Raw genomic sequence first — 25253 nt, forward strand, 5'->3', positions numbered from 1 at the left:
TCACTGATTGGGTCATTCACGAAAAGAGCAGCTCCATCAAATCCGACTAATGTCTTCGTCATTGAGGGCGATGTTTTTAATTTTGTTTATGAAGTGTTGTGTATTTTAAAATTTTTTTTTAAATATATGAGGATGAATGACCTACCAACTCCTTGAGTGCAACCACTAGTTATAATTAGTTATAAAATTCATTGTTCCTGTGGCATCTGCTACGTAGGCCAGATGGGAAGATCAGGAGAAATTCGTATGAACGAACACCAAAAAGACGTGCAAAAAAGAAGAGAACACAAATCAGGCCTAACATACCATACAACTTCCACCGGCGATAATGTATTCTGGCAAAAAACAAACATGTCTCATTGAAAAAAATTGTTACATAAGGAAATTTAAAAAAGCTGCAAACATGCTTAGAATTCCAATGCAATGCAAACAAAAACCAGGGCCTAATTCTACACCACGTTTGGTCAGCATTGATAAAAAAATATACCCAAGTCAGACCTCACACAATGTGAATGTGAACAACAGAACATGACAGCATCCTGCATTGTTCAAACTTAGCATTGCACTGAATCTACATTCGGATATTTAATTTAAACAGACAGCCACAATTGCATAAAATGAACTATTTTGAGTAATTTCTCATTTCTTGTGTTTAAACTTTGTTACCTTTGACCCCTGAAGATGTAAGTCAAATGATTTACGAAACTTGTTGGGTTTGTTTTTTATTGTTATTTATCTTAATAAATAGTGGTCCAATCACCAGAATCTTTCTTATGAAGTCTGGCCTTGCTTCTCATATTATTGACACTAGGGCACATTGTTCTTTAGATCCAGACAGATTCTTCAATCCAGCAGGTTCAAATTTGAGAATCTTTTCCTTGAAAACATGAAATTGTCCAAACCTTAAATACTGACAGTATGCCAATCTCCAGGTTTTGGGATGTGATTTAAAAAATAAATAAAAAATAACAGTTAACAGTAATCTGCACAAACTTTTATAATTGTTCCTCCAATAATCCTGTCAGAACTCAGCTGTGAATGAGACAAGCTAGTAAGCACATGCTACGACTCATTCTTATTATTCATCTTACATAATTACAGTCTTTCTCCCCAATGATGTCTGTTACACTGGATGAAATATATCCAAGTTTTTGAATAAAATTATTTTTTCTGCACGTGTAAGCCATATAAGTATCTATAAATGTATGTATGTCTAGTACAAGCGTTCCCTTAAAACAATTTATGACAAACAGTTGCTTTATGTTTTCATATTCCATGTGTTTCAGAAGATACAAAAAATGTTATCCAATAATTACCCTCACCTTCAGAGCATTTATAATGGTCTCTTGGTGTTTCTTTACTGCTTCATGAGAAAATTCTGATGTAGCCAGCAAACACATACTTTCTAAAGCAAGATACCTGAAAAGAAAATAATGAATTTATCAAGAAATATGTAAAGTAACATCAATTTGCTAAATTCAACTTTTTTGTATTTCAAGACTGAAATGTTTCAAAGAGGAAAATAGATTGACAATTCACCAATCTTATCTGTACATGGATCACTACAATTATATCACAGCAGCCTTAATTTTCTTATGAGATGGCTAACATCTATTTTGAAAAACACAACAGCATGTCCTGCCATTTCATAGCATATTTAAAGCACATGCTATGAGCATGTTAAAGTGACAATATTTGACATTCAATTCATGCATATGACTTGAATCTAGTATAGCAACAATTATTAAAGCTGATTCCTCAACTAATTCATGTAACATAAATTTAACTTTCTTATAACACTGATGTAAAAATTAATTCTGATGTTATGTGGAATTCACCCAATTTTCCTCATCTGTCCTTTAGGGTTAGCTGAGCCCTCCCAATGAGGGATTTTTGTTTTAAATATGTATTTTTTTAATGTAGATCCATGTGTGTTCCCGGGCCAGTTTGCCTGTTCTGAGAGAATAAAACCAGAGTTTCCAGGTGAAAAAAGGTGTTCTGAGGGATGAAAACCAGAGTTTCCGGGTGAAAAAACCCTCTACCTCCCTATGAGACTGGCTAACTCACCTTTAGTCAAAAGAGACCAGATAAACGTTCCTCGCATCATGGATGGGAATCAAACCCAGGTCTTACCGACCAAGCTATGGAGGCTCTAATTGTTTCTGATCTAAAATATATGAAGAAGAAATGTAAAGTTTTTTTTTTCAAAAGATTGTGTGCACCAATCTAATTAGTTACTATTATATAAGTATCTCATTAGAGTCACAAGACTCATTGTGGGAGATCTGCACTCCGGTTTGAGCACTGCTTGTATACTTGTATATCCATATAAATTTATTCAGCTGGGTACCCACCATACCAGCTTTGCTTATTATGATGTCTATTTCCAGATTTAACCTGCCATCTTCACTATAAAACTGTGCTTAAATAGCTGAAATATTTTACTTGTTCAATAGGATCTTCATTCAGAATGCAGTTGAAGTTTTCTATGCTCCTGCCTATTTTCCGAGTTTTGGTCTTTTATTGCTGATTTTCATGCCAAATTTGTGACAGTTGTTATTCAATTTAGTTCAAGAATCCTGGAGACTTGTATTAGATGTGTTTAGAAGTACAACATATGCAAAAAAGAAAAGAGCTAAGTTTGAGATCTCCAATTCTAATAGCAGGACTAGTGCCACTTTCTTTCATAATGTGATCCACATAGAGAGTAAGAATCGAGATAATGTACATCATTGTCTTATCCCTGATTTTACATCAAACCATTTTCCTGTATTTCTTTCAATTCTAAAAATGAAATACAGACTATGAAATAACTATTACAACTGAAATGTAAACTATGTATTGCTCTGTATAATGTTCTTCCATTCACCCATATAATTGAGCATTTTGAACCTGGGTACCTTCTTGTATGCATTTTCCAGATCTACAAAATTTAAGTACAAATCATTGTCTTAAAGTGAAAAATCTGATCTTGACAATTTCTATTTTGGCTTTTCTACTCCCATTTTTATAGTTGGGTGGTACTATGAGAGCTCTACTCAAATCATTGGGAATTCAACAGTCTGACCAGGCCCTCTGAATTATGTAGTGCAGCCACTGCAAAACTTTTATACCTCCATACTTAAGCATTTCTGGTCAAATATTATTTATTCCAGCCGTCTTTCCACATTTCAAGTTTTCGATGGCTTTTTTTTTTTTTTTTTTTTTTTTTTTTTTTTTTTTTTTACCTCAGTACTGATATGTACTCCACTGTGCATTCCTCTTGAAAATTTTCTAGTTCTGTCACTTAACAGTCTTTCAAAGTAATTACTCCAGACATCCAGGATATAGTTATCTTCAGTTTTCATGTCACCTTTTATCATCTTTAATTCCTTTTAAAGCACTCTTTCCTCCATTTCAAGGCTTCTTCAATAGCTTCTAGAGCATTTGGCCAGCTTCCTGATATTTATTTTCCATACTCTTACCAAAGTCTTCCCATGAGTTTTGTTTAGCTCTCTTAAATTCTTCTCTGGATTCTTTTAGGGCATCTGCTGACTTATTTGCTAGGAACTTTTGGTATGCTTTCTTCTTTTCCAGGATTGCTTTAACTTCTTGTGTCCATCATGGTGTTCTTATTTTTCTATCTTTGCATAAACCTTCACCACATACCTTTCTAGCTGAATCAATCAAGGTCTTCTCTGATTTGCCACAGACTCAAAGGCTTGGTTCTTGTTTTCAATCGGTTTAATTTTTTCTTCAATAATGTTTGTATAGTTGAGTCTACAATTTACCTGTAAAATCTGCTCAACTTTAATTCTTTTTAAAACTTTTTTTACATACTATTCTTTTGAACGTGATATCCATTTTTATCGTGCTTAGTATTAAGTGATGCTCATGTCCAATTTCAAATCCTCTATACATTCTTATATCCTGGACCAGCATGATGATATCACTATCAACAAATTTTATCTACTAATAATTTGATTTGTATTAAAAATTAATATTGTTAATATTAAATTAAAAGTTAAGTTTAAAATGCATAATTAGAAGAACAACGGTACATCATCAAATTCCTGACATGTATCTCATGGGGTGTACAGGATAATGATAGTACTGTACATGAAAAAGTACATGAAAAAGTTTTGATTGGGAAGGACCAGAATTTGGGTCCTTTCCAATTGAAAATATGGGAGCACTGTAGCCAAAAAAGGTTTTTTTTTTTTTTTCTTCTTCTCCTGGAAACGAGTATTTTATCTCACATAGATGCAAACTGCACAGGAGAATACCAAATTTACAGACAAAAGTACAAACAAAAGGTGGTATGCAACAGATGGCATTGTCTGTGCGTGTGTAGTTGGTGGATTGAGTGGTAGTAGAGACAAATTGCATGCAGTAGAGTAGCATACCATCCCTGGACAAGTACTTAGACTCCTTGAAGGTGTGACATAATAGTAATATGGAGTACATAACTTAAATATCTTAAGGTCTGAAAAGTTTAATTTAGAACAGTAAATTCAACTAATGAGTTTATCACAACAAAGCTAACTTGATTTAATGTAATCTGTTTCACAAAACACAAATTTAACACCTTCAGGTAACTTCAATTTAACATCAAATTTATAATTCCTTGTCAATTCAGAGTGGCAAGATGCCATGGCAAACACTTTTGCCATATAAGATTCATTCAGCATATAATGAATTAACTAAGTTAATAATTACAACATAATTTTGGCACTTTTTACAACACTACTTTTTAATTTAACCTGATTTTACTTACACCATCCTACAAAGTTCATACATTTTATGCTTTCACTATCTTTTTTCACAAAAAAAAAAATCTTACCTTGCCCAGTATACCTAAGTAATGATAACTCCATAAAGTTTACAGTACGTTTCATGCAAGAGTAGGAAATTGCTTGATTTCCTAGTTGAAGTGTTTGTTGCATTAATAAATTTAGTTTAATCCTTTATCCAAGTGTGAGCAAACAAAGTTTGCACCTGAAAGTATCTTCAGGACTGGGTTAAGGTGGTACAACACCAGGGCAACTCGTTGCAAAGGTGGAGCAAGCTACCAACACTCCTATCTCAGTATCTCCTATAATGCAAAACACATCTCCTTGTGGATATGTCTAATGTTATGCATTAAGGGAAGGGCCACTACCCAGACTAGTTTCGACCTTTATTGAGGTCTCTTCAGTGGGAGCCAGGGCCAAGTGGAGATATCAGGCAGAAGCATTAGCAGGTCATCTCCACCTATAGGAATTGCCAATTGGTGTGCCACCCTTTTTTAATAATTTACTCTGGATTTAGATAAAGATGTTGGAAGTTTATTTTTCACTTGGTTAGAGTATAATAAATTTAGTTTAATCCTTTATCCAAGTGTGAGCAAACAAAGTTTGCGCCTGAAAGTATCTTCAGGACTGGGTTAAGGTGGTACAACACCAGGGCAACTCGTTGCAAAGGTGGAGCAAGCTACCAACACTCCTATCTCAGTATCTCCTATAATGCAAAACACATCTCCTTGCGGATATGTCTAATGTTATGCATTAAGGGAAGGGCCACTACCCAGACTAGTTTCGACCTTTATTGAGGTCTCTTCAGTGGGAGCCAGGGCCAAGTGGAGATATCAGGCAGAAGCATTAGCAGGTCATCTCCACCTATAGGAATTGCCAATTGGTGTGCCACCCTTTTTTAATAATTTACTCTGGATTTAGATAAAGATGTTGGAAAGTATTTTTCACTTGGTTAGAGTATAATAAATTTAGTTTAATCCTTTATCCAAGTGTGAGCAAACAAAGTTTGCGCCTGAAAGTATCTTCAGGACTGGGTTAAGGTGGTACAACACCAGGGCAACTCGTTGCAAAGGTGGAGCTAGCTATGTTGCATTTATGAGCATCTTTTAGATAATCTAGGTAAACAAGAGGAGGAATTTTTGGCTGGTTAGTGCAACCTCGCCAAAAGTTACACACATTAGTGAGACCTGGCTAACAGCAGATGATGTAGTTACAGGGATTGAATGCAAAGGGTTTAGTATTTTCAGGGAAGATAGAGAAGATGGGGGGGGGGGAGTACTGCTGATAATAGCAGATAAATTCAACCAAAATGAATAAGGAGTCAGGCAGGAGGGTAGCTGTTCATTTGAAGCAATCTGGTGTGAGATTAAGACCAATAAGAAAATACACAGTTGGTTGTTGCTATAGGCAAGGGACTTCCATGATTTGGAAGACATGCATCACCAAATTGGTACAATGAGTACAGGTCGAGTGATTATTTTGGGGAACTTCAACTATGGAGATATAGACTGGAAGGAAGAAAGATCACATGGCAAGAAGGAAAAAGAATTTATACACCTGCTGAGGGATATTTACTTAAGGCAGCATGTGATGGAGGAGACTAGGGATGGGAGAGTATTGGACCTAGTCACAGAATCAGAAGAGCTATCTATAACCCAAGTGACGACATTGCCTTCAATTGGTGAAAATGACCACGAGGTCTTGACTTGGGTTATTGTAAAACATGAGCAACATTCTATCAAGAAGGGGTATTTGTGAAACTACACAGGTGATTATGATATAATTAGGAAAAATTTTAAATCTGTACCATGGCATAAAATACTGCAGGGTAAGGAGGATGTCAGTAGTGCATGGGATATAGTTAAGGGTTATTTAGAGGAAGAAGTATTAAATTGTATACCTAGGGTAAGGACGGTTAATCAGGTAGGAGTTATATGTAAACTCATGAATAATAAAAAGGGGCTCAAGCAAGAAAGGTGACTAACATAGCAAGGAATGCAAAATCAGATTATGAGAAGAATTTAGCCTAGCAGGCCAAAGGAAATCCCAGAGTTCTTTCGTTATGTGGCAAGTAAGAAGAAGAATAACTATGGAAGATTAACCTTAATGAATGATGATGGTCACAAAGAGACAGAAGCAGATAAAATAGTTGATTTACTGAGTGACCACTTTGCAAACATATATTGTCCTAGTGAGGTTACTGCTTTAACCTATGTGACAGACACTAATGTGGAAAAAGAGGTGCATGAATTGGAGGTTCTTAGGATATTGCAGGATCTCAATGTAAATACAGCTATGGGATTAGATGGGATATCAGCTAGGGTTTTGCGAGAATGTGCAAGGGAACTGGCAATGCCTTTGACTAAGCTGTTTAATTTAAGTCTCAGCTCTGGTAGAGTTCCAAGGTAGAGGAAAGAGGACAGAATAACTCACTTGCATAAGGGAGCTCTAAGACTAGAGTAGCAAATTATAGACCAATCAGTATCTCAGCCATGGTGGTAAAAGTACTAGAAAAATTGGTAGAAAAGAGAATTCAAGAATGAGTAAATAAAAATAAGACTCTATGAGGATCAACCTGGCTATGTGAAGGGTCAGCCATGCCTCAGTAACTTACTAACTTGTTATAACAGAGTAATAGCTGAGTTGGATAAAGGAAATAGTTACATGATGATTTTGCAAAGCCATTTGACATAATTCCACATGGAACACTGTTATGCAAATTAGAACAAATGGAGATGGATACGACATTGGTTAAGTGGATAAGAGGGTGGCTGCTGGAGAGATCAAAAAGGGTATATGGAGGAGCATAATCAAGGCAAAAACAGGTGACTAATGGTGTGCCACAAGGTTCAGTGCCTTTGCTGTTTAATTTGTACATAAATAATATAGAAAATAACCTGAAAGGAAATATTCAAATGTTTGCTGATGATGCAAAATTAGGTAGAGTAATAGTTAATCAAGGCGATGTGGAGAGCTTGCAGGAAGATTTAAATAGGCTGTAAGTATGGGCAAAAGTTAATGGGTGTCAGTTTAATGTCGAGAAATGTAAAGTTATGCATTTCGGGATAAACAGATTACAAGCTGTGTATCACATTGATGACACTATACTCCAGGAAATAGATGAAGCTAGAGATTTAGGGGTGGTAGTAGACAGAGAGTTAGAGTTTAGAAGACATATTGTTAAGGTTGCTAAATTAGCCCATAAGATTACTCGGCTAGTGAAGAACACATTAACTAGTAGAAATAAGGCATTGATACACCAACAATGGATTACTGTGCTCAAGTCTGGCCCCTGGGGTTTCTTGGGGATGAGGAAGTGGTGAAGAGGATTCAGAGGTGAGTGACCAAGATGGTAAGTGGCCGAGGATAGATTGAAGGTGTGTGGATTACAGAAATTGGTTGATAGGAGAAAAAGAGAGGATATGATAGAAACATTTAAGTTGCTTAAAGCATTTTATAGGATAGATACAGGGAAAATGTTTCAGCACTTGGCTAGAGACCAGAACAAGGGGTCATCCCTGGAAGTTGAATAAAGGTTGGTCAGTAGGGGTATGAGAACTAGATTTTTTTTGCTTGGAGAGTGGTGAATGAATGGAATGGGTTGCCAGAGTCAGTTATGAATGCTTTTTTTTTTTTTTAACAGACAAAGCATTCGGTTATGAATGCTTTGTCTGTTAATGGATTCAAGGAGAGGTATGATAGATTGTGTGGATAGTTTGGGTCTCCCGCAATCAGTCTTTGGACTCCATGGATAATAATCATCATCTTTGGGCGCAGCTGCTATCAGTATTTAAAACTGAAGGAAAGTATCTTTCAGATTAAACATTTTCCATTAAAGTTTCACATCTCACCTCTGGTTCACTCATTCTTTCTGTCAGAAAGACAAAGGAAATCCACCCCACCTCTGTACTCTGCCCAGGTGTGTAACCAGTAATTCCTCTGCGACCATTCATCCTTAACTGGGGGATTCGAAGACAGCCCCCCCCTCAATTTGAGTAGTTTATATTTATCACTGATAGTTGCAAGACCCAAATCACCCTGCAGATGTTACACTTTGTTGCTCAATCTTTTTTTTTTTTTTTTTTTTTTTGAGAAGACATAACAAATCACCTACACACACAGACAATATTAATAATACACAAAAACTTAGAAACTTAAACTCACATGAAGTAAATTTATTATCTATAAAAACTATGTTTAGCCGAGACAGTATGTTCTGCTAAGCCACACTGTCCTGATTCATAGTACTGAATGTAAGATTTGTGTTCTTCACAATGGATGGCTGCAGATCTCTAAACTAAGACAAATCATAGGAGTACGGGACACAGTCTGGCCCAGAGCAGTAAAATCTCAATGAAAAGAATGACACTGAATTTATTGATCTGTTGAAAGACGATGTCCTCAAGTAGCATGTAACAGAACTCAAACAGAAGTCAAAGAGTGTTAGATTTAATTATAGCGTAAGAGGGTATTTCAGTTAGACGTAACAATTCTTACTTCCAGCTGGCAACAATGATCATACCGTACCCACTTGGGAAGTAGCTAAATTTATAAATGTTCTATTCAGAAAAGGTGAAATGCTGAACCAGAAAGCAGGAAATTATGACCAAATGAGGAGTATGCTGCTATTTCTTTCTTCTAAGGTTACACACAGTGGTCAACATTCATAGTGAAGAATTTCATGATCATATTCCTGACATGCACCCTCAAGGGGTGTACAGGATATGATAGTACTACATGAAGAACTTGCATCATTACTAATTTCCTATCAACAAATTTCTTCCAAATCAATCTTTTATCTGTCAAGACTCCAACATTATCAGATCTTATATTGCTGTCTTCTAAGGCACTTTCTATTGTATCAATACACTTTTCTTGATTTTCCTCTGGGTCATTTTCCTCCCTACCTGACAGAGAACACTTGTATGCTAATCTTTCCTCTCCATTCTGTTTAAGTGACCATACCAGCTGAGATTAGCTCTGAAAACACATTGTTGGATGTCAACAATGTCAAACTCTTTCCTAATATCATGCTATTCAATTTAGCAAGAGAATCTTGCAGATTTGTAGAGTATTTATTTAAAAGTATAACATCTGCATAAAGTAAAGAGCTGAGATTAACATCTCCAATTTTGTAATCAGGTTTAATACCACTTTCCTTCGTAATGTGATCCAGATAGATAATGAAGAACAGAGACAATGCACATCCTTGTCTGAAACCAGATTTATTGTTAAACCATCTTCCTGTACTTCCTTCAATTCTGACAGCTGACTTCCAACTCAAATAAAAACTAAGTATTGCTTGATATAATGCTCCATTGCCACCATATAACTGTAGTGTTTTGAATAGCTTCTTTCTTGGCACCTTGTCATATGTCTGTTGCAGGTCCACAAAACTTAAGTATACATCTTAAGAGCCTCCGTAGTGCAAATGGAAGAACGACGCCACATTGCACTCTTCAATTGGAATAGGCCTAAGTTCGATGCTCGTTATGATGGGAGGAATCTTTATGCAGACTTTTTCAATTGAAGGTGAGTTAGCCGATCTCATATGGAGGTAGCAAGATTTTTTCTCCGTAAACTGGTTTTTCATCCTGCATACAGACAAATCGGCCGTTCAGAACACACGCAATTTACAGACAAAAAATACTAGTTGTGGTGGTGGGCTGTAGATGGCGTTGATGGAGACGATTGGTAGTAGTGGTGGAGACAGTTGTATAGTGGGTGTCCTCCCGCGATGAGTCTTCGACTCCTTGGAGGTTTCACAAATAATATTTGTTGTATTCCCATAATTTCTCAACTATTTGTCATAAAGTGAAAATCTGATCCTGACAGCCTTTATTTGGCCTGAATCCAGATCGTTCTTCACCAAGCTTCCCTTCCACAATCCTTCTCCGTTTCCAACCGTTTCTCAAGTATACTTGCATAAATCTTAATAGGAACATTCAGTAGAGAAATACCTCTGTAATTCTCACATTGTTTTATTTCCCTTTTTTGTATATAGGTTCCATGAGAGCTATACTCCAGTCATCTGAAATTCATCCCTCTGTCCAGGTCTTCTGAACTATGAAGTGCAGCCACTGTAAGACTTTTATACCTCCATACTTGAGCATTTCTCATCAAATGTCATCTATTTCTGCTGCTTTTCACATTTTAGACTTTTGATAGCTTTTCCACTTCAAGTATGGATACGTATTCCTGATTGCATGCCTATTGAGTTTTTTTTTTTACTACTGTGCTATCACTTTGAAAAATTTAGCAATTTTTGGAACTAATTACTCCATACATCAAGGATATCTTTTTCTCCCATTTTCATGTCACCTTTATCATCTCTAATTCCTTTTAGAACTACTTCCTCCATTTCTGAGCTTTTTTTTTTTTCAACAGCCTCCAGAATATTTTGCTACCTTCGTGATATTTTCTACGTTCTTACCAGACTTTTCCCACGACTTTTGTTTAGCTTTCTTACATTTGTCTTACCAGACTTTTCCCACGACTTTTGTTTAGCTTACTTACATTTGTCTCTGTATTCGCGAAGATCACAATGATTTTTATGTTGGAACATTGTGTTAGTAACAACCAGTCCATGTCCTGAGCAGAAATCCAACAGGTATTTGCCATTATTATTTGCTCCTGGCAAATAAGCTGACTTATTTGGCAAGAAATTTCAATATGCTTTCTTCTTTTCCTTCACTGCATCTTTAACTTCCTGTGTTGACTATGGAGTTCTGATTTTTCTATCCTCATCACATGCCTCTTTGGCTGAATCAATCAGTTTTTTTTTTCAAGATTTGCCAATGAATCTCCAATATTTGGCTCATGTTTTCAAACGCTTTCATTTTTTCTTGAATGTTTGTGTATTTTAGTCTACAGTTCACATCTGAGAGCTGCTCAACTTTTATTCACTTTAAAACTTTCTTACATGTTCTTCTTTTCAATATGAAATTCAATTTTATCCTGCTCAAGACTAAATGATCACTTCCGATTTCTAATCCTCTGTACACTCTAGTGTCCTGCACCAGTAAAAAAGCATCACTATCAACAATAATATAGTCAATGAGACTTTCTTATTCCTTGCCTCTTGTCTCCATGTAAATTTGTGCACATTTCTATGTTGTTACATGGTGTCACGTATTAACCAGTCCATGTGCTGAGCAGAAATCTAACAGGTATTTGCTCTTTTCTTCCAATTTTTCCAAAATATTTCTGACAATCATTTCCTACTCTGCTATTTGGATTCCCAGTAAGAACCAACCTTTTTTTCATTGTGTCAGTTCTCTAAATTCCCAAAACCGTCCACTTCTACCTTAGTAGAATCTTCTGCGAGACCACATAGGCACAAATAAGTCTCATTGTCCAGTTCCCCATTCCGATATTTGCTCACATCACTACTTGATATCGACTGGCATTCAAGAAGATTAGCCTTGTATTTAGTTTGAATACTATAGCTATTCCTTTTCCCCGGTTTTTATTTGGCTGCATAGAGTTTCCATATGCTCAGTTGGTAGAGACAAAGCCCTTAGGTCAGAAAGACCTGGGTTTCATTCCCGGCTATGACATGAGGAACCGTTATCTAGTCTCAACTAAAGGTGAGTTAGCTGGTCTCATATGGGAGTAGAGGGTTTTTTCTGCTTTAAACTCTGGTTTTTCATCCCTCAGAACATTGCAAACCAGTCCAGTGAACACACTCAAATCTACAGTCAAAAAAAAAAACTTAGAAGTTACTCATTGGAGGGTACAACCTCAATTGGTCCTAAGGGAACAAATGGAGAAAATTGGGAGAAACCCCATATGGTGAACATTGGCTGAATATAATATTTTGTATTTACTGCTTAGAAAGATCTCAGTTTTTGTCTTTCCTTGTTTCAGTCACCCTGATTATGTTGAGTGTTTAAAAAATTAGTAATTGGCACTGACCCAATTCCTCAGCCAGCTCCATTTCTTTGCAATTCATGATTCTTATGTTAATAGTACTGATCTTGAACTCTGGTGATGATGAGTTGAGGTGTGTTTCAGGATTTGTTACAGCAGCTGACTTTCAGCTGCCACACTGTTCTCTGGCAAAAAGAACGTGTGTGTGTGTGTGGGGGGGGGGGGCTTATTTGTTTAACCGGGAAATGAATGCCTCAGCCAGCATGAAGTTTTGCAATGTTGTACCATAATTTTATTTGTGGTTTAAGCCAATAAAAATACAATTTGGTTCGCTAAATCACAAATTGCCAGTCAACCCCTCATTTTGTTCAGTATCCAGGTAGGTATCTAGCAGGATACACCATGAGAAGGTGAGGATTGAACATTAAAGTCAGAAGCCCTTTTTGGTTCTCCTCATTCCTTTAAAGCAGGGGTTCTCAACCTTTTCCAGTGGCGTACCACTATATTTAATTCAGGATATTAGATGTACCACCAATGGTATGCGTACCACAGGTTGAGAATCCCTGCTGGAGGTCTCCTCTCAGTTATACAGTTTGACCCTTAAACACTCCAGTGAAGAATTTATAGAGACAAAAACACGTTGGAATAATTACTTATAATTAAGAAAATAATATTCAACGTTTCGACCTCTGTATTGAGGTCATCATCAGGAAAACATACGTACCTACAGGATACAAGCTACATGACACTACACAAAAGTAAGATTAATCTAAATACTTTGTTAATCATTTACCATAGCTTGACCTCTGGTGAAAAAAAACTAAATAATAAAAATTACTAAACAAAATATATACACACACACACACACTGATGAAGGCTGTTACAAGCCGAAACTAGTAGTGTTTTTATATTAAAACCTTTTTACTTAAATCGCGGTTCTAGTCATTCAATTCTTTTTTTTTTTAAAAAATATACACACACACAAAATTAAAAATTAATTCACAAAATAAAATAAACTTTTCATACATATCAGTCCATCCAAGTATATTATCCAAGGATCATTCTGAATGATATATGCATAAACACAAGAAAGATATTTAATTAACCAAATATATCATTCAGTCTTATGTCACAAGTATCCTTAAAACAGCAAGGATCATTCTGAGATATGTAGTTCCAAAGGAATTAATTATATGTGCATTTTTTTTTTTTTTTTGGTGCTTATTGTGTAGTTTTGAGAACCATATAAGAAGATGGATATCTGGCGATGATAGAGATACAACTTGCAGCCTTGACATAGCCTTACACTCATTCCGACAAGGTTCCGATGATGGTCAGACGACGACCAAAATGGTCCACACCCCGTTAACCCGTCCCAGTTTCCACATAAGGATACCCTTCCCCTTCGTCCCCTCCCCTCTCCCCCCTACAAAAAATTCGGCCCTAAACAAATATATATATATATATATTATATTATTAATAGTAACCCAGGGTTTCCAAACTTATTTCCCGCGTCAAAACACACCTCCATGTTCCTTCTCTCTCCCCCCCCGTTTATAAACAACCTTCAGCAGGATCTTGGAATTGGAAGGCATCATAGAACCAAAAACAAGGTATGTACAAAATTTTTCCACCTCTTTTATTCTGCCATAATTGCCTTCTATACTCACCCATAATGCCCTAAAAAAAAAAATATATATATATATATATATACACACACGCCCCTTTTTTTGAGTAATGTTAGCCAATGTATTAAAATAAAGGGACACTCCTAAACAAAAACAGGCTATAATAGCCATAATTATATTAATAGTGTTTAAGAGGAGTAACATGGGAATTTTCCCAGAAACTATACTTAATGGATATACTGGTTGCATGGTATAGTCTTAATTTTATCTGTAATGATATTAATGATGATGATTTCCAAATGGGGCAGTTTGTTATGGAAGACTAGAGCCAGCTATTTATGTTTTCTAATATCATTTTCTGTATTATTTGGACTTTCAGATATTGATCTGCAGACCAATAAGTTTAGCCTGTGCCTCTAGTAGACAGATGTTTTTGTGCATTTGTTGGTTCTGTATCAATGAGTACGTACGTTGTTGTCAGCAGAGCTAAGATCAGTTATTTGCATGGTGTGGGTGGATGCTCTAATGTTAAAATCAAGATCTTCTGTGTTCATGGTCCAGAAGATGTAGTCTAAGCATACCAAGAACAAATTAGGTGCTAGTACATCATCTTGCAGGACTTCTGTTGTCACCGGAAAGTATTTGGATGTTTCTGTTTTAAAGATTGCTGTACCATTGTAATCTTTATAAGGTGCTGAGATTGCTTGTATGATTTTTGAGGATAGACCAAAGAAGTCGAGTGTTTTAAACATGACTTCTCTATTATTGGAGTCAAGCTTTTTTGAAGTCTATAAAGGTTAAAATGAGTGGTTAGTTTTTATCACGTGAACCTTCTATGATTCTTCTGATGCAATGTATCTGTTCTATTGTACATCATTTTTTTTTTTTAGAAATCCAGATTTTTTTTCTTCTTAAAAGTGGTGTTGAGTAAGGTTCTATTGAGTATCATCCTATTGTAGATTTTAACTGTTGATAGCAATGTAATACTTCTGTAGCTATCCATTCTATTAAGACGGTCCTTTCTGGTATAGGGACAATAAGCCCTTGTTTCCATTGTTGAGGTATTATCCAGTGTTTAATACTTGATTTGTTATGGCAAGGAGATTGGAATGTGTTATACCCAGCATTTTTGAAAGCTTCTGCTCTGATCCATCAATCCCTGAGGATTTTCCTGCTTTTGTTTGATCTATTGCTATTTTAGTTCCTTTTCAGTGAAGTCTTCACAATTTATTAGTAGAGCAGTGGTTAGATGCAGGTCTGCTAACTGATTCTATGATTCAAACAGACTTGAATGTTTGGGATTATCAACATTCAGTAATTCTTGAAAGTAGTTTCTCCATTCTTTCATGAAGTTCAAATTTACTGATAGCTGTCTACTGTTTTTGTCATGTGTGACAATATTTCCAATTTTTGTTTTGTGATGACAGATATGGCTTATCATTTGAAAAGTGTTTCTGGTATCTCCAGTTTTATTATAATTTTCAAGTTCCTTACAGTATTTATTTGATTTTCTTTGTCTCTGATCAATGACCTTGTTATTTAAAATGTCTAGTTTATCTTTATTTCATTCCTGTTTAAATGGTAGTTTCCTTGCTTTATTTCTTTCATCTATATATTTTTTCAGTTTCAGGGATAATCCATTTTTCCCAAGTCTCTTTTGTTGCTGTTTCCAAGAATTTTGTTGGATGTTATGTTTATTGCTTCAATGATACCTTTATACTTTTCATTAACTAGATCTTTAAGATTGTTTTCCATATTATCTTCTAATGTGCTGTGGAAAGATGCTGCAATTTCCAAGTTTAATTTGTCGCAGTTGTGTTGTTTCCTTGTAAGCCTGTTATTTTTAGAAGCTTTTAGTGAAAGCTTAATGTGAGCACCGATTATTCTGTTGTCAGAGTTTAGTTCAACAGTATTATATGCTCGACAGTTGAGTGATTGATCTGATCCACATTTGGATGTTCCCAGATCCATAGTCTTCCTTTTGGAGGGAAATTTGGTTTGGGTGATTACTATGTTATGGATACTGCAGAAATTCATAAGAGAATGTCCATTGTTATTTGTAGTTTCATGATAAGTATATTTACCATGTTTTTAGTAGTACTGGCAATGTCTTTACCAATTTGGGCATTAAAATCACCAATGAGTGTGACACTGTGGACTGGGACGTTCATGACAGCTTCAGAAAGGTCTTTATAACAGGTGTCTTCTAGTGAAGCACATTCTGTAGGATATGTGGATATTACTGTCGGTTTTGGGTTGGTATTTGTGATTATGAGAAGAATTCTTTCAGACACTTTTTCAATTGATGTTACTTTTTCTGCCAGTTCTTTGAGTATTATTCCAATCCCATCATCGTTTGCTGAATTAAAAAAATCTCCATTTTTTTTGTCAGCTGATGTTTCATTCACTTCATGACTGTCAATTCTCCATCTATGTTATTATATAGATGTCTATGCTGACTTTCTGCTCTAAGTAGCTCAAAAAATTTTCCAGTTTTCTTGAGTGTCCATAGGTTATATGTTGAGAAGATATGATTAGATTTCCATAATTTAATTTGATCACACTTTCTTATACCTTTATTCAACCAAGAACTTCCTGGAAGGTTTTGATCCTTGGTATTCATAGTAACTGCATCAACAGTTAAGACAAGTCTGTGTGGAAGTAACTGATATTGTTTCGATTCCTTTCATAATCATTTAATATCCACATATAGGGTGACTGGCTCTAATAATCTGCTGTGCTAAATCTGGGATAAGTAAGACCCACTTGTCAATATAGTAAAAAAAAGTACAACTCAGATACCTTGGACATCAAACTTTGATATCCTGAAGTCACACCCTTTTTGGAATTCCTCATCCTGTACAAACCAGAAAATGGTAATCACCATAGAGCAGTGGTTCTTAACCTGGGGTGTGTGCACCCCTGGTGGTGTGAGAAAGCATTTCCAGGGGTGCGAGAGAAGTTTCTAAATTTTCAATGGAAACTACCACCTGACCGCCTGTGAGAAACTAGCAAATGCTACGTCGACTTTTGGGACTCCCACTCCTACCCTCTCTACCTTTGCCTCAGCGCATCACACTTACCAGCACATGCAGTACAATAAGAAACTGGTTGATACATGCACGTGTTTGCATACTCTGAGTACAAACATTAAATTTGGAAACGTCAAGTTGAAAATGGAATTTTGAAAACATTCCTTTGCTTGATTCAATCGTTCTGGAAAATAAGAAAATAATAATTATACCTGAAATTGCAATACACCTCCAACAATTGAGTATTTTACCACGGGAAATATTAGCAAAGTTCAGAGATGGATACTGGATCCATTTCTATTTGACCCAGATTCGATAGACGACAGCTATTTAATAAAAGACGATCTTATTGAAATATGAGCCAATGCACATATTCAAATGGCATTTGAAAAACTGGGCTTAGAACAATTCTGGTGTACACAGAACCTTATCCACAGCTGGCAAAAGCAGCATTGCAGACACTTTTACCATTTGCCACCACCTACCTGTGTGAAATGGGATTTTCATCACTTTTGCATATAAAAACAAAAGCCAGAAATCGCTTAAATGCGAGTGATGACTTACGCATGGCTCTTTCAAAAAAGGAGCCTCGCTTCAAAAGTATTATTATGAATAAACAACAACAAAGCTATTAAAAATTGAGATATTGTTTTTGTATGTATATGTAAATATATGTGTTTATTTTTCAATAAATAAATTATCTTGCAATAGATGTAATTTCCTAAATAAAGAAATAGAAACATTTTTCAAGGGAGTGCGAGAACTTATTTTTAGATTCAAGGGGGTGCCGATCACTAAAAAGGTTAAGACTCACTGCCATAGAGGAAGACCATGCACAATTTTGGTAAGAAATCTGTGAAACCATCAATAGGCTGAACTGTAAAACTGTGACATCTGCCAGTTAGCTCAGGATAGAGACTTGGAAGACCATAATTTGCAATCTTTATTTTATTGATTTACATTAAAAATTACATTTTTAATGTAAATCTCTTTTTGTTTTTCATATTGTATCATTTTGTGAATAAACTATGATGATGACATATCAGTATAATAATATATTGATGATAAGTTTTATAGCAGAACTACATTAAACAATTTTTAAAGTCATCTCATATTAAGGTTTTGTTTTGTTTGGAGTTCTGGATGCTATATGGGTTGAAGATAGGTTCTTCCAGATTCTTGGAATTATTAATCCATCATTCTTGTTTAGATGTGGATGATGTTTCAAGCATTTCACAGGCTTCTTTGAACTTTCTTTCAAACCAGGTTTTGGTGCAGTGTAGCAACTCGTTGCCTTTCCAGTTAATTCTGTGGCATGTTTGAAGTGCATGGTATCAGTACAGTAACAAGGGTATGAAGCACATGTGGCAAGTGTAACTTGTGCCCAACCCAAAAATGTAACAAGTTAAATTTTACTAAATGCAATATGTTAAATACTTACTATTAACCCCATCAAAATGAGTTGCAGAATTTGTATCTAAAGCAGCGTATTGCCGAAATTTAAAAATACAATTCAAATAGCAGACTTTTATATCTATATTTATTTATTTTTAATGTTTTGCACCCCAAACCTAGTTGTGCCCGTGGCTGATGCCTCTTTCGCCACGCCATCGTTACAGCACCGCATGGTATGACAAGCCTGTTTTACCATAGTGGAGAAATTTAATGTGGTGTTTATGTTTATCTTTCCTTATTGGGATGGCACACCCTGTTTCCCCTATGTAAGGTAGGTACACTGAATTTTGTAAACATGGATGGACAAAGTATGGAAGAGGATCTTTGGATGAGCTGAGTAAATGTCTTAATTTTACAGGTTAGAAGGTTGCTTAATATTGTATTTATTTAGTGTTCTATTCTTTTTGACATGGCCCTACTGTATGGTATGGCATTCTTGTAATTTTTTTTTTAATGATATTTTTCTGGAGGATCTTTTGAAATGTTTTTTTTTTTATTGTAGCCATTTTTTTTTTTTAAACAAACATTTGTTGGCTAATAATTTCATATTTTTTGTTCAGTGCCTGCTTACTGGAGCAAATTGTTAGGGCTTTTTTTTTTGAAAGTGCTGATGCCCCAGTGGAGGCATGGAAGGCACTGGAGGAAGAGGAATTGACCTGCTGTGGGACCTGTTCATGAAAGTTTGCCAACAGGAAAATATACCCAAGGAATGGAGGGAAAGTACTCTTGTCCCCATCTACAAGGATAAAGGGGATGCACAAGACTAAGAATTACAGAGGAATAAAGTTGATGTTCATAATGAAAATCCTAGAAAGGGTTCTTGATGGAAGATTGAGAAAGGAGGTGGAGATTGCAAAGGAACAATTTGGCTTCATGCCTGGTCGATTAATGACAGATGCTATCTTTGGGTTACGGCAGATGATGGAAAAGTTTCAAGAGAAGCAACGGGAGCTACATCTGGTGTTTATTGATCTGGAGAAAGCGTACAATAGAGTGCCAAGGCAAGAAGTCTGGAGGCATTTTCCTCTCTCGGTACTTTCTTCTGAGGGAGAAGAAAGTACTGAGAAATATGTCAGGTTGGTGCAGGAGATATACAGAAATGTGAAGACAAGAGTTCGGACCTGCCTGGGACAGACAAAGTTTTCAAGTGACAGTTGGCTTGAATCAAGGGTCAACGTTAAGTCCGTTCTTCCTGTTTAATACTGTGATGCAGGAGGTGAGAGAAGACGTGCATTGGACAATGTTATATGCAGATGACATCTTGCTGTGTGCATAGTCAAGAGAAGAAGCGGCAGCTAAACTGGAAAGATGGAGGAAAGTACTGGAAGAGAGAGGTATGAGACTATACCTCTAATACACAATAACACAACATTACCATTCCTACTCCCTATGTCAGAGGTACATCAGAAAAGATAGCCATAGTATAATAAAACACTGCCTTTGCACCACATTCAAACCTCATGTTAAATTAGCAACTGATCCACTCTCCTAACGATAAACTTCACCTTTAGCATGTGTATGAAGTTTGTCACTGTGACTTAGCCTACTATGGACAGACAGGATGATCTGTTAACATCTGCCTAGAAGAACATAAAAAAAATACATTCACTACCATTACTATGGCAAGGCAGGACTGGCAGACCACACTCTGAACTAGTGGCACACTCAGAATTTAATCTTGGGGGAGAAGAGTTGAACGGATAAAAATAATTTTAACACTCGGTCCACCTGAGCACTACTTCGTTCGCCTTGTGTTCACAGCAGCCATGATTCCCGAGAGCTATAGGGCATTATCACCTTATGTGACCACTAATTCATAAGTAGTATAGAAATAGAAGACACGACACAACAAATAAAAAAAATGAATTTTAATTAGGAAAAGATTTTTGGAAAATTTTCTTGTGTTTTTTTTTTCTTTTCCTTTGGGGGATGCCAGGGCCCTTTGTCCCCCCCCCCCCTCCTCTGGGTGCACTACTGCTTTGGAAACCCCTTCACAAAGGATTAGATGGAAGAAAACTAATGCGCCATTCAGAAGTCATTACAGATCCGAAATATTTTTTTGAGACAGCCATGGCTATGAAGAATTCTGCTAACCTGAACAAATATGGTTGCATTAATTTGCCAAAAATTTGAGTGACTTACCTTAAGAACTCCCACATAGCTGCAATATATATTTTTTTACAACATTAGAAGGTGCCAAATTAGAACTTTAGATCTTTTGTCCATTACAATTGTATTGTTTCACCTACTCGCTGTCGTGTATACATGCTTGTTGTGCCCTGATGATGCCAATTTAAAATTCAGTGAAACATAAGTTAAAACATCTTTTTTTATATATAAAACGGTCCGTTTAATGTTGTTAATACCATTAAAAATAAGACATGAATAACCTTCAACATCTAAGCTTATCTGTTAGAAGACAGGCAAGTAAAATAGATGGTATTAATGATAGAATCATCAAAAATGACGAGATTAGAAAGGGACTTGAGGTCATTAGCATTAAATAATGTGTAAGCAAAGTTAAATTGAAACAATTTAACTGGAAGTGTTGCTTAAACACTTAAGGGGGTGCTTAAGGGTCAAAGCTGTATAACTGAGAGGAGAACTCCATATAGCCTTTAAAGGAATGCGGAGAACCGACCAGGGCTTCCGACCTAATGTCCAATCCTCACCTTCTCGTGGTGCACCCTGTTGGGTATCTACTTTGATACTGAATGAACGAGGATGGGCTGGCAATTTGGGATTTAGCCGACCAAATTGTATTCTTATTGGTTAAACCAAAATAAAAAATGATGGTACAACATGACAAAATTTCATGCCAGCTGGGGCGTCGCCCGGTTAAACAAGGCCCCCCGTTGTTTTCGCCAGGGAACCAGGGCGAACAGCGAAAAGTCAGCTACTGGAACAAATCTGAAAATAAACCCCAACTCAATATCACCAGAGTTAAAGATCGGTACTATCAATGTAAGAAGCCTGAATGGCAAAGAAATGGAGCTAGCTGAGGAATTAGATAAGTACCAGATCGACATAATAGGGATGACTGAAACAAAAAAGACCAAAACTGGTGAGATCTTTCTGAGCAATAAATACAAAATGTTATATTCAGGCAATGACAATCAAGGAAAAGAAGGAGTAGCCATAGTATTCAACACAAAATACGAGGCTAATCTTCTTGAATGGCAGTCAGTCTCAAGTAGAGTAATGTGGGCAAATATGAGAATGGGGAACTGGACAATGAGACTTATTTGTGACTATGGTCCCACAGAAGGTTCTACTAAGGTAGAAGTGGAGGAATTTTTTGAGGCTTTAGAAAAAGCAACTGACACAATGAAAAAGGAAAAGTTGGTCCTTGTTGGGGATCTAAATAGCAGAGTAGGAAATAATTGTGAGACATACAAAAATATTTTGGGAAAATTTGGAGAAAAGAGCAAAGCTAATAATAATGGCAAATATCTGTTGGATTTCTGCTCAGGACATGGACTGGTTATTACTAACACCATGTTCCAACATAAAAATGTACACAAATTCACATGGAGAGAAGAGGCTAGGAATAAGAAAAGTCTCATTGACTATGTTATTGTTGATAGTGATGTTTTCTCCCTGGTGCAGGACACCAGAGTGTACAGAGGATTTGAAATTGGAAGTGATCACTATTTAGTCTTGAGCAGGATAAAATTGAATTTCATATTGAAAAGAATAACATGTAAGAAAGTTTTAAAGCGAATAAAAGTTGAGCAGCTCTCAGATGTGAACTGTAGGCTAAAATACGCAAAGATTATTGAAGAAAAAATGAAAGAGTTTGAGAACAGGAATCAAACCTTGGAGATTCAGTGGCAAACTCTGAAGAAAACATTGATTGAGTCTGCCAGAGAGGCATGTGGTGAGGTTGTCTGTAAGGATAAAAAAATCAGAACTCCCTGGTGGACACAGGAAGTTAAAGAGGCAGTGAAAGAAAAGAAGAAAGCATACCAAAAGTTCCTGTCAAATAAGTCAGCTTGTGCTCTTAGAGAATATAGAGACAAATGCAAGAATGCTAAACACTGTGTAAAACTAGCTAAACAAAAGTCATGGGAGGACTTTGGCCAGAATATAGAAAATAAATATCAAGAAGGTGGCAAAATATTCTGGAGGTTGTTGAAGAAGCTTAAGAATGGTGGAAAGAGTGCTATAAAAGGAATTAGAGATGATAAAGGTGACATGAAAACGGGAGAAAAGATATCCTTGAAGTATGGAGTAATTACTTTGAAAAACTGCTAAATGAAACAAGCAGTGATGACAGCACAGTGGTAAAAAACATTGACCAGGCATGCAGTCAGGAATACATATCCATACTTGAAGTAGAAAAAGCCATCAAAGGCTTGAAATGTGGAAAAGCAGCAGGAGTAGATGATATTCGACCAGAAATGCTGAAGTATGGTGGTATAAGAGTCTTACAGTGGCTGCACTGCATAGTTTAGAAAGCTTGGACAGAGGGACGAATTCCCGATGATTGGAGTAGAGCTCTCATAGTACCCATATATAAAAAGGGAAATAAAACTGAATGTGAGAGTTACAGAGGTATTTCCCTACTGAGTGTTCCTGGCAAGATCTATGCAAGTATACTTGAGAAACGGTTGAGAAGAATTGTGGAAGAAAAGCTTGGTGAAGAACAAGCTGGATTCAGGCCAAATAGAGGCTGTCAGGATCAGATCTTCACTTTACGACAAATAGTCGAGAAAGCATGGGAATATAACAAAGATCTGTATTTAAGTTTTGTCGATCTGGAAAAGGCATATGACAAGGTGCAAGAGAGAAGCTATTCAATACGTTGCAGTTATATGCTGTCAATGGGGCATTATATCAAGCAATACTTAGTCTTTATTTGAGTTGTAAGTCAGCAGTTAGAATTGAAGGAAGTACAGGAAGATGGTTTAATGTTAAATCTGGTGTGAGACAAGGATGTACATTATCACCTCTGTTATTCATTATCTATATGGATCACATTATGAAGGAAAGTGGTATAAAACATGATATCAAAATTGGAGATGTTAATGTCAGCTCTTTGCTTTATGCAGATGATGTTATACTTCTAAATAAATCCGCTACAAGTCTACAAGATTCTCTGACTAAATTGAATAGCTGTTGTAATAGATATGGTAAGAAGGTCAGCAATAAAAAGACAAAGACAATGAAAATAGGCAGAATCATTGAAAATGTCAACTGTGTTGTGAATGGAGAACCTGTGGAACAAGTAAAACATTTCAGCTATTTAGGCACGATTTTTAGTGAAGATGGTAAATTAAATATAGAAATAGACAACAGAATCAGCGAAGCTGGTATGGTGGGAAGTCAATTGAATAAATTCATATGGAGTAAGAGAGAAATTAGTCGGAACACTAAATTAGCTGTATACAAGACAGTGTTCAAACCAGTTTTAACTTATGGATCTGAGAGCTGGGTCAGAAGTAAAACATTTGATCAAAGACTAGAGACCACAGATATGAGAGTCCTGAGAAAGATTATAGGCGTGAACAGATGGCATCAATGGCAGTATCATATTAAAAATGAGGATATTAGGAAAGAACTTGGCATTGTCAGCATCCAGGAATGCGTTAGCAGAGCTAATCTCAGGTGGTATGGTCACTTAAACAGAATGGGCGAGGAAAGATTAGCAAAACAAGTGTTCTCTGCCAGGTTGGCAGCAAAACGACCCAGAGGAAGACCAAGATATAGGTGGATTGATATGGTACAAAGTGCTTTAGATGATAGAAATATAAGATCTGATAATGTTGGAGTGTTGACAAGTAACAGTCTGATTTGGAGGAAAATTGTAGATAGGAAATTAATAATGATGTAATTTTTTTCATGTAGTACTATCATATGCTGTACACCCCTTGAGGGTACATGGCAGGAATTTGATGATGATGATGGTGGTGGTGTTGCTTAAACAGAATGGGAGATGACAGGTTGACAAAACAGGAGTTCAATGCCAGGAGAACAAGAAAGATCCAGAGTAACACCAAGTTGCAACATACTACTAATGCTGGAAAGCTGACATACAGATTATATGGAACAAAATCATTAGAAAGAAAATTTGCATAATATAGAAGTCTTCTTCTTCTGCAGCTTCTCCCACTTAAGTGGGGTCACTGTTTGTAATGAGTCTCCTCCACACCTTCCTGCCTTGGGCTGTCACCACATCCAAGTTCTTCATCATCAAGTCCTCTTCTACCAGCTCCCTCCATCTCTTCTTTGGCCACCCATGCTTCTGCCTTCCTTGCACATCCATCTACATGACCCTTCTTCCCACATATTCGTCCTCCCTCCTCATCACATGACCAAACCATCTCAACCTTGCCGCCTGTATTTTCGCTCCTAAGTTCGTAACTTTCACTGTTCCCCTGACAGTCATTTCTCAGACGATCCTTTCTGGTCACACTGCACATCCACCTAAGCATTCTCATCTCTGCTACTTCCATCCTGCTGATGTTATTTTTCCTCAGGGCCACAGTTTC

The 25253-nt window shown here is 36.4% G+C and overlaps 1 protein-coding gene across 1 annotated transcript in view; it reads right to left on the reverse strand.

Annotated features, from left to right (window-relative positions):
* LOC150092515 (AP-2 complex subunit alpha-like) overlaps positions 1–25253 on the reverse strand; it is a 440587-nt gene that overhangs the window by 197861 nt on the left and 217473 nt on the right. The window contains exon 11 of the mRNA XM_090414707.1: positions 1323–1419. Within this exon, the coding sequence (XP_090270833.1) occupies positions 1323–1419 (97 nt within the window). The remainder of the gene's footprint in view (positions 1–1322; positions 1420–25253) is intronic.

This window comes from Typopeltis vanoorti, chromosome 25 (genome assembly GCF_054136105.1).
Source record: "Typopeltis vanoorti isolate ZY-2024b chromosome 25, IOZ_Tvanoo_1.0, whole genome shotgun sequence".
NCBI classification, from domain to species: Eukaryota; Metazoa; Arthropoda; class Arachnida; order Uropygi; family Thelyphonidae; genus Typopeltis; species Typopeltis vanoorti.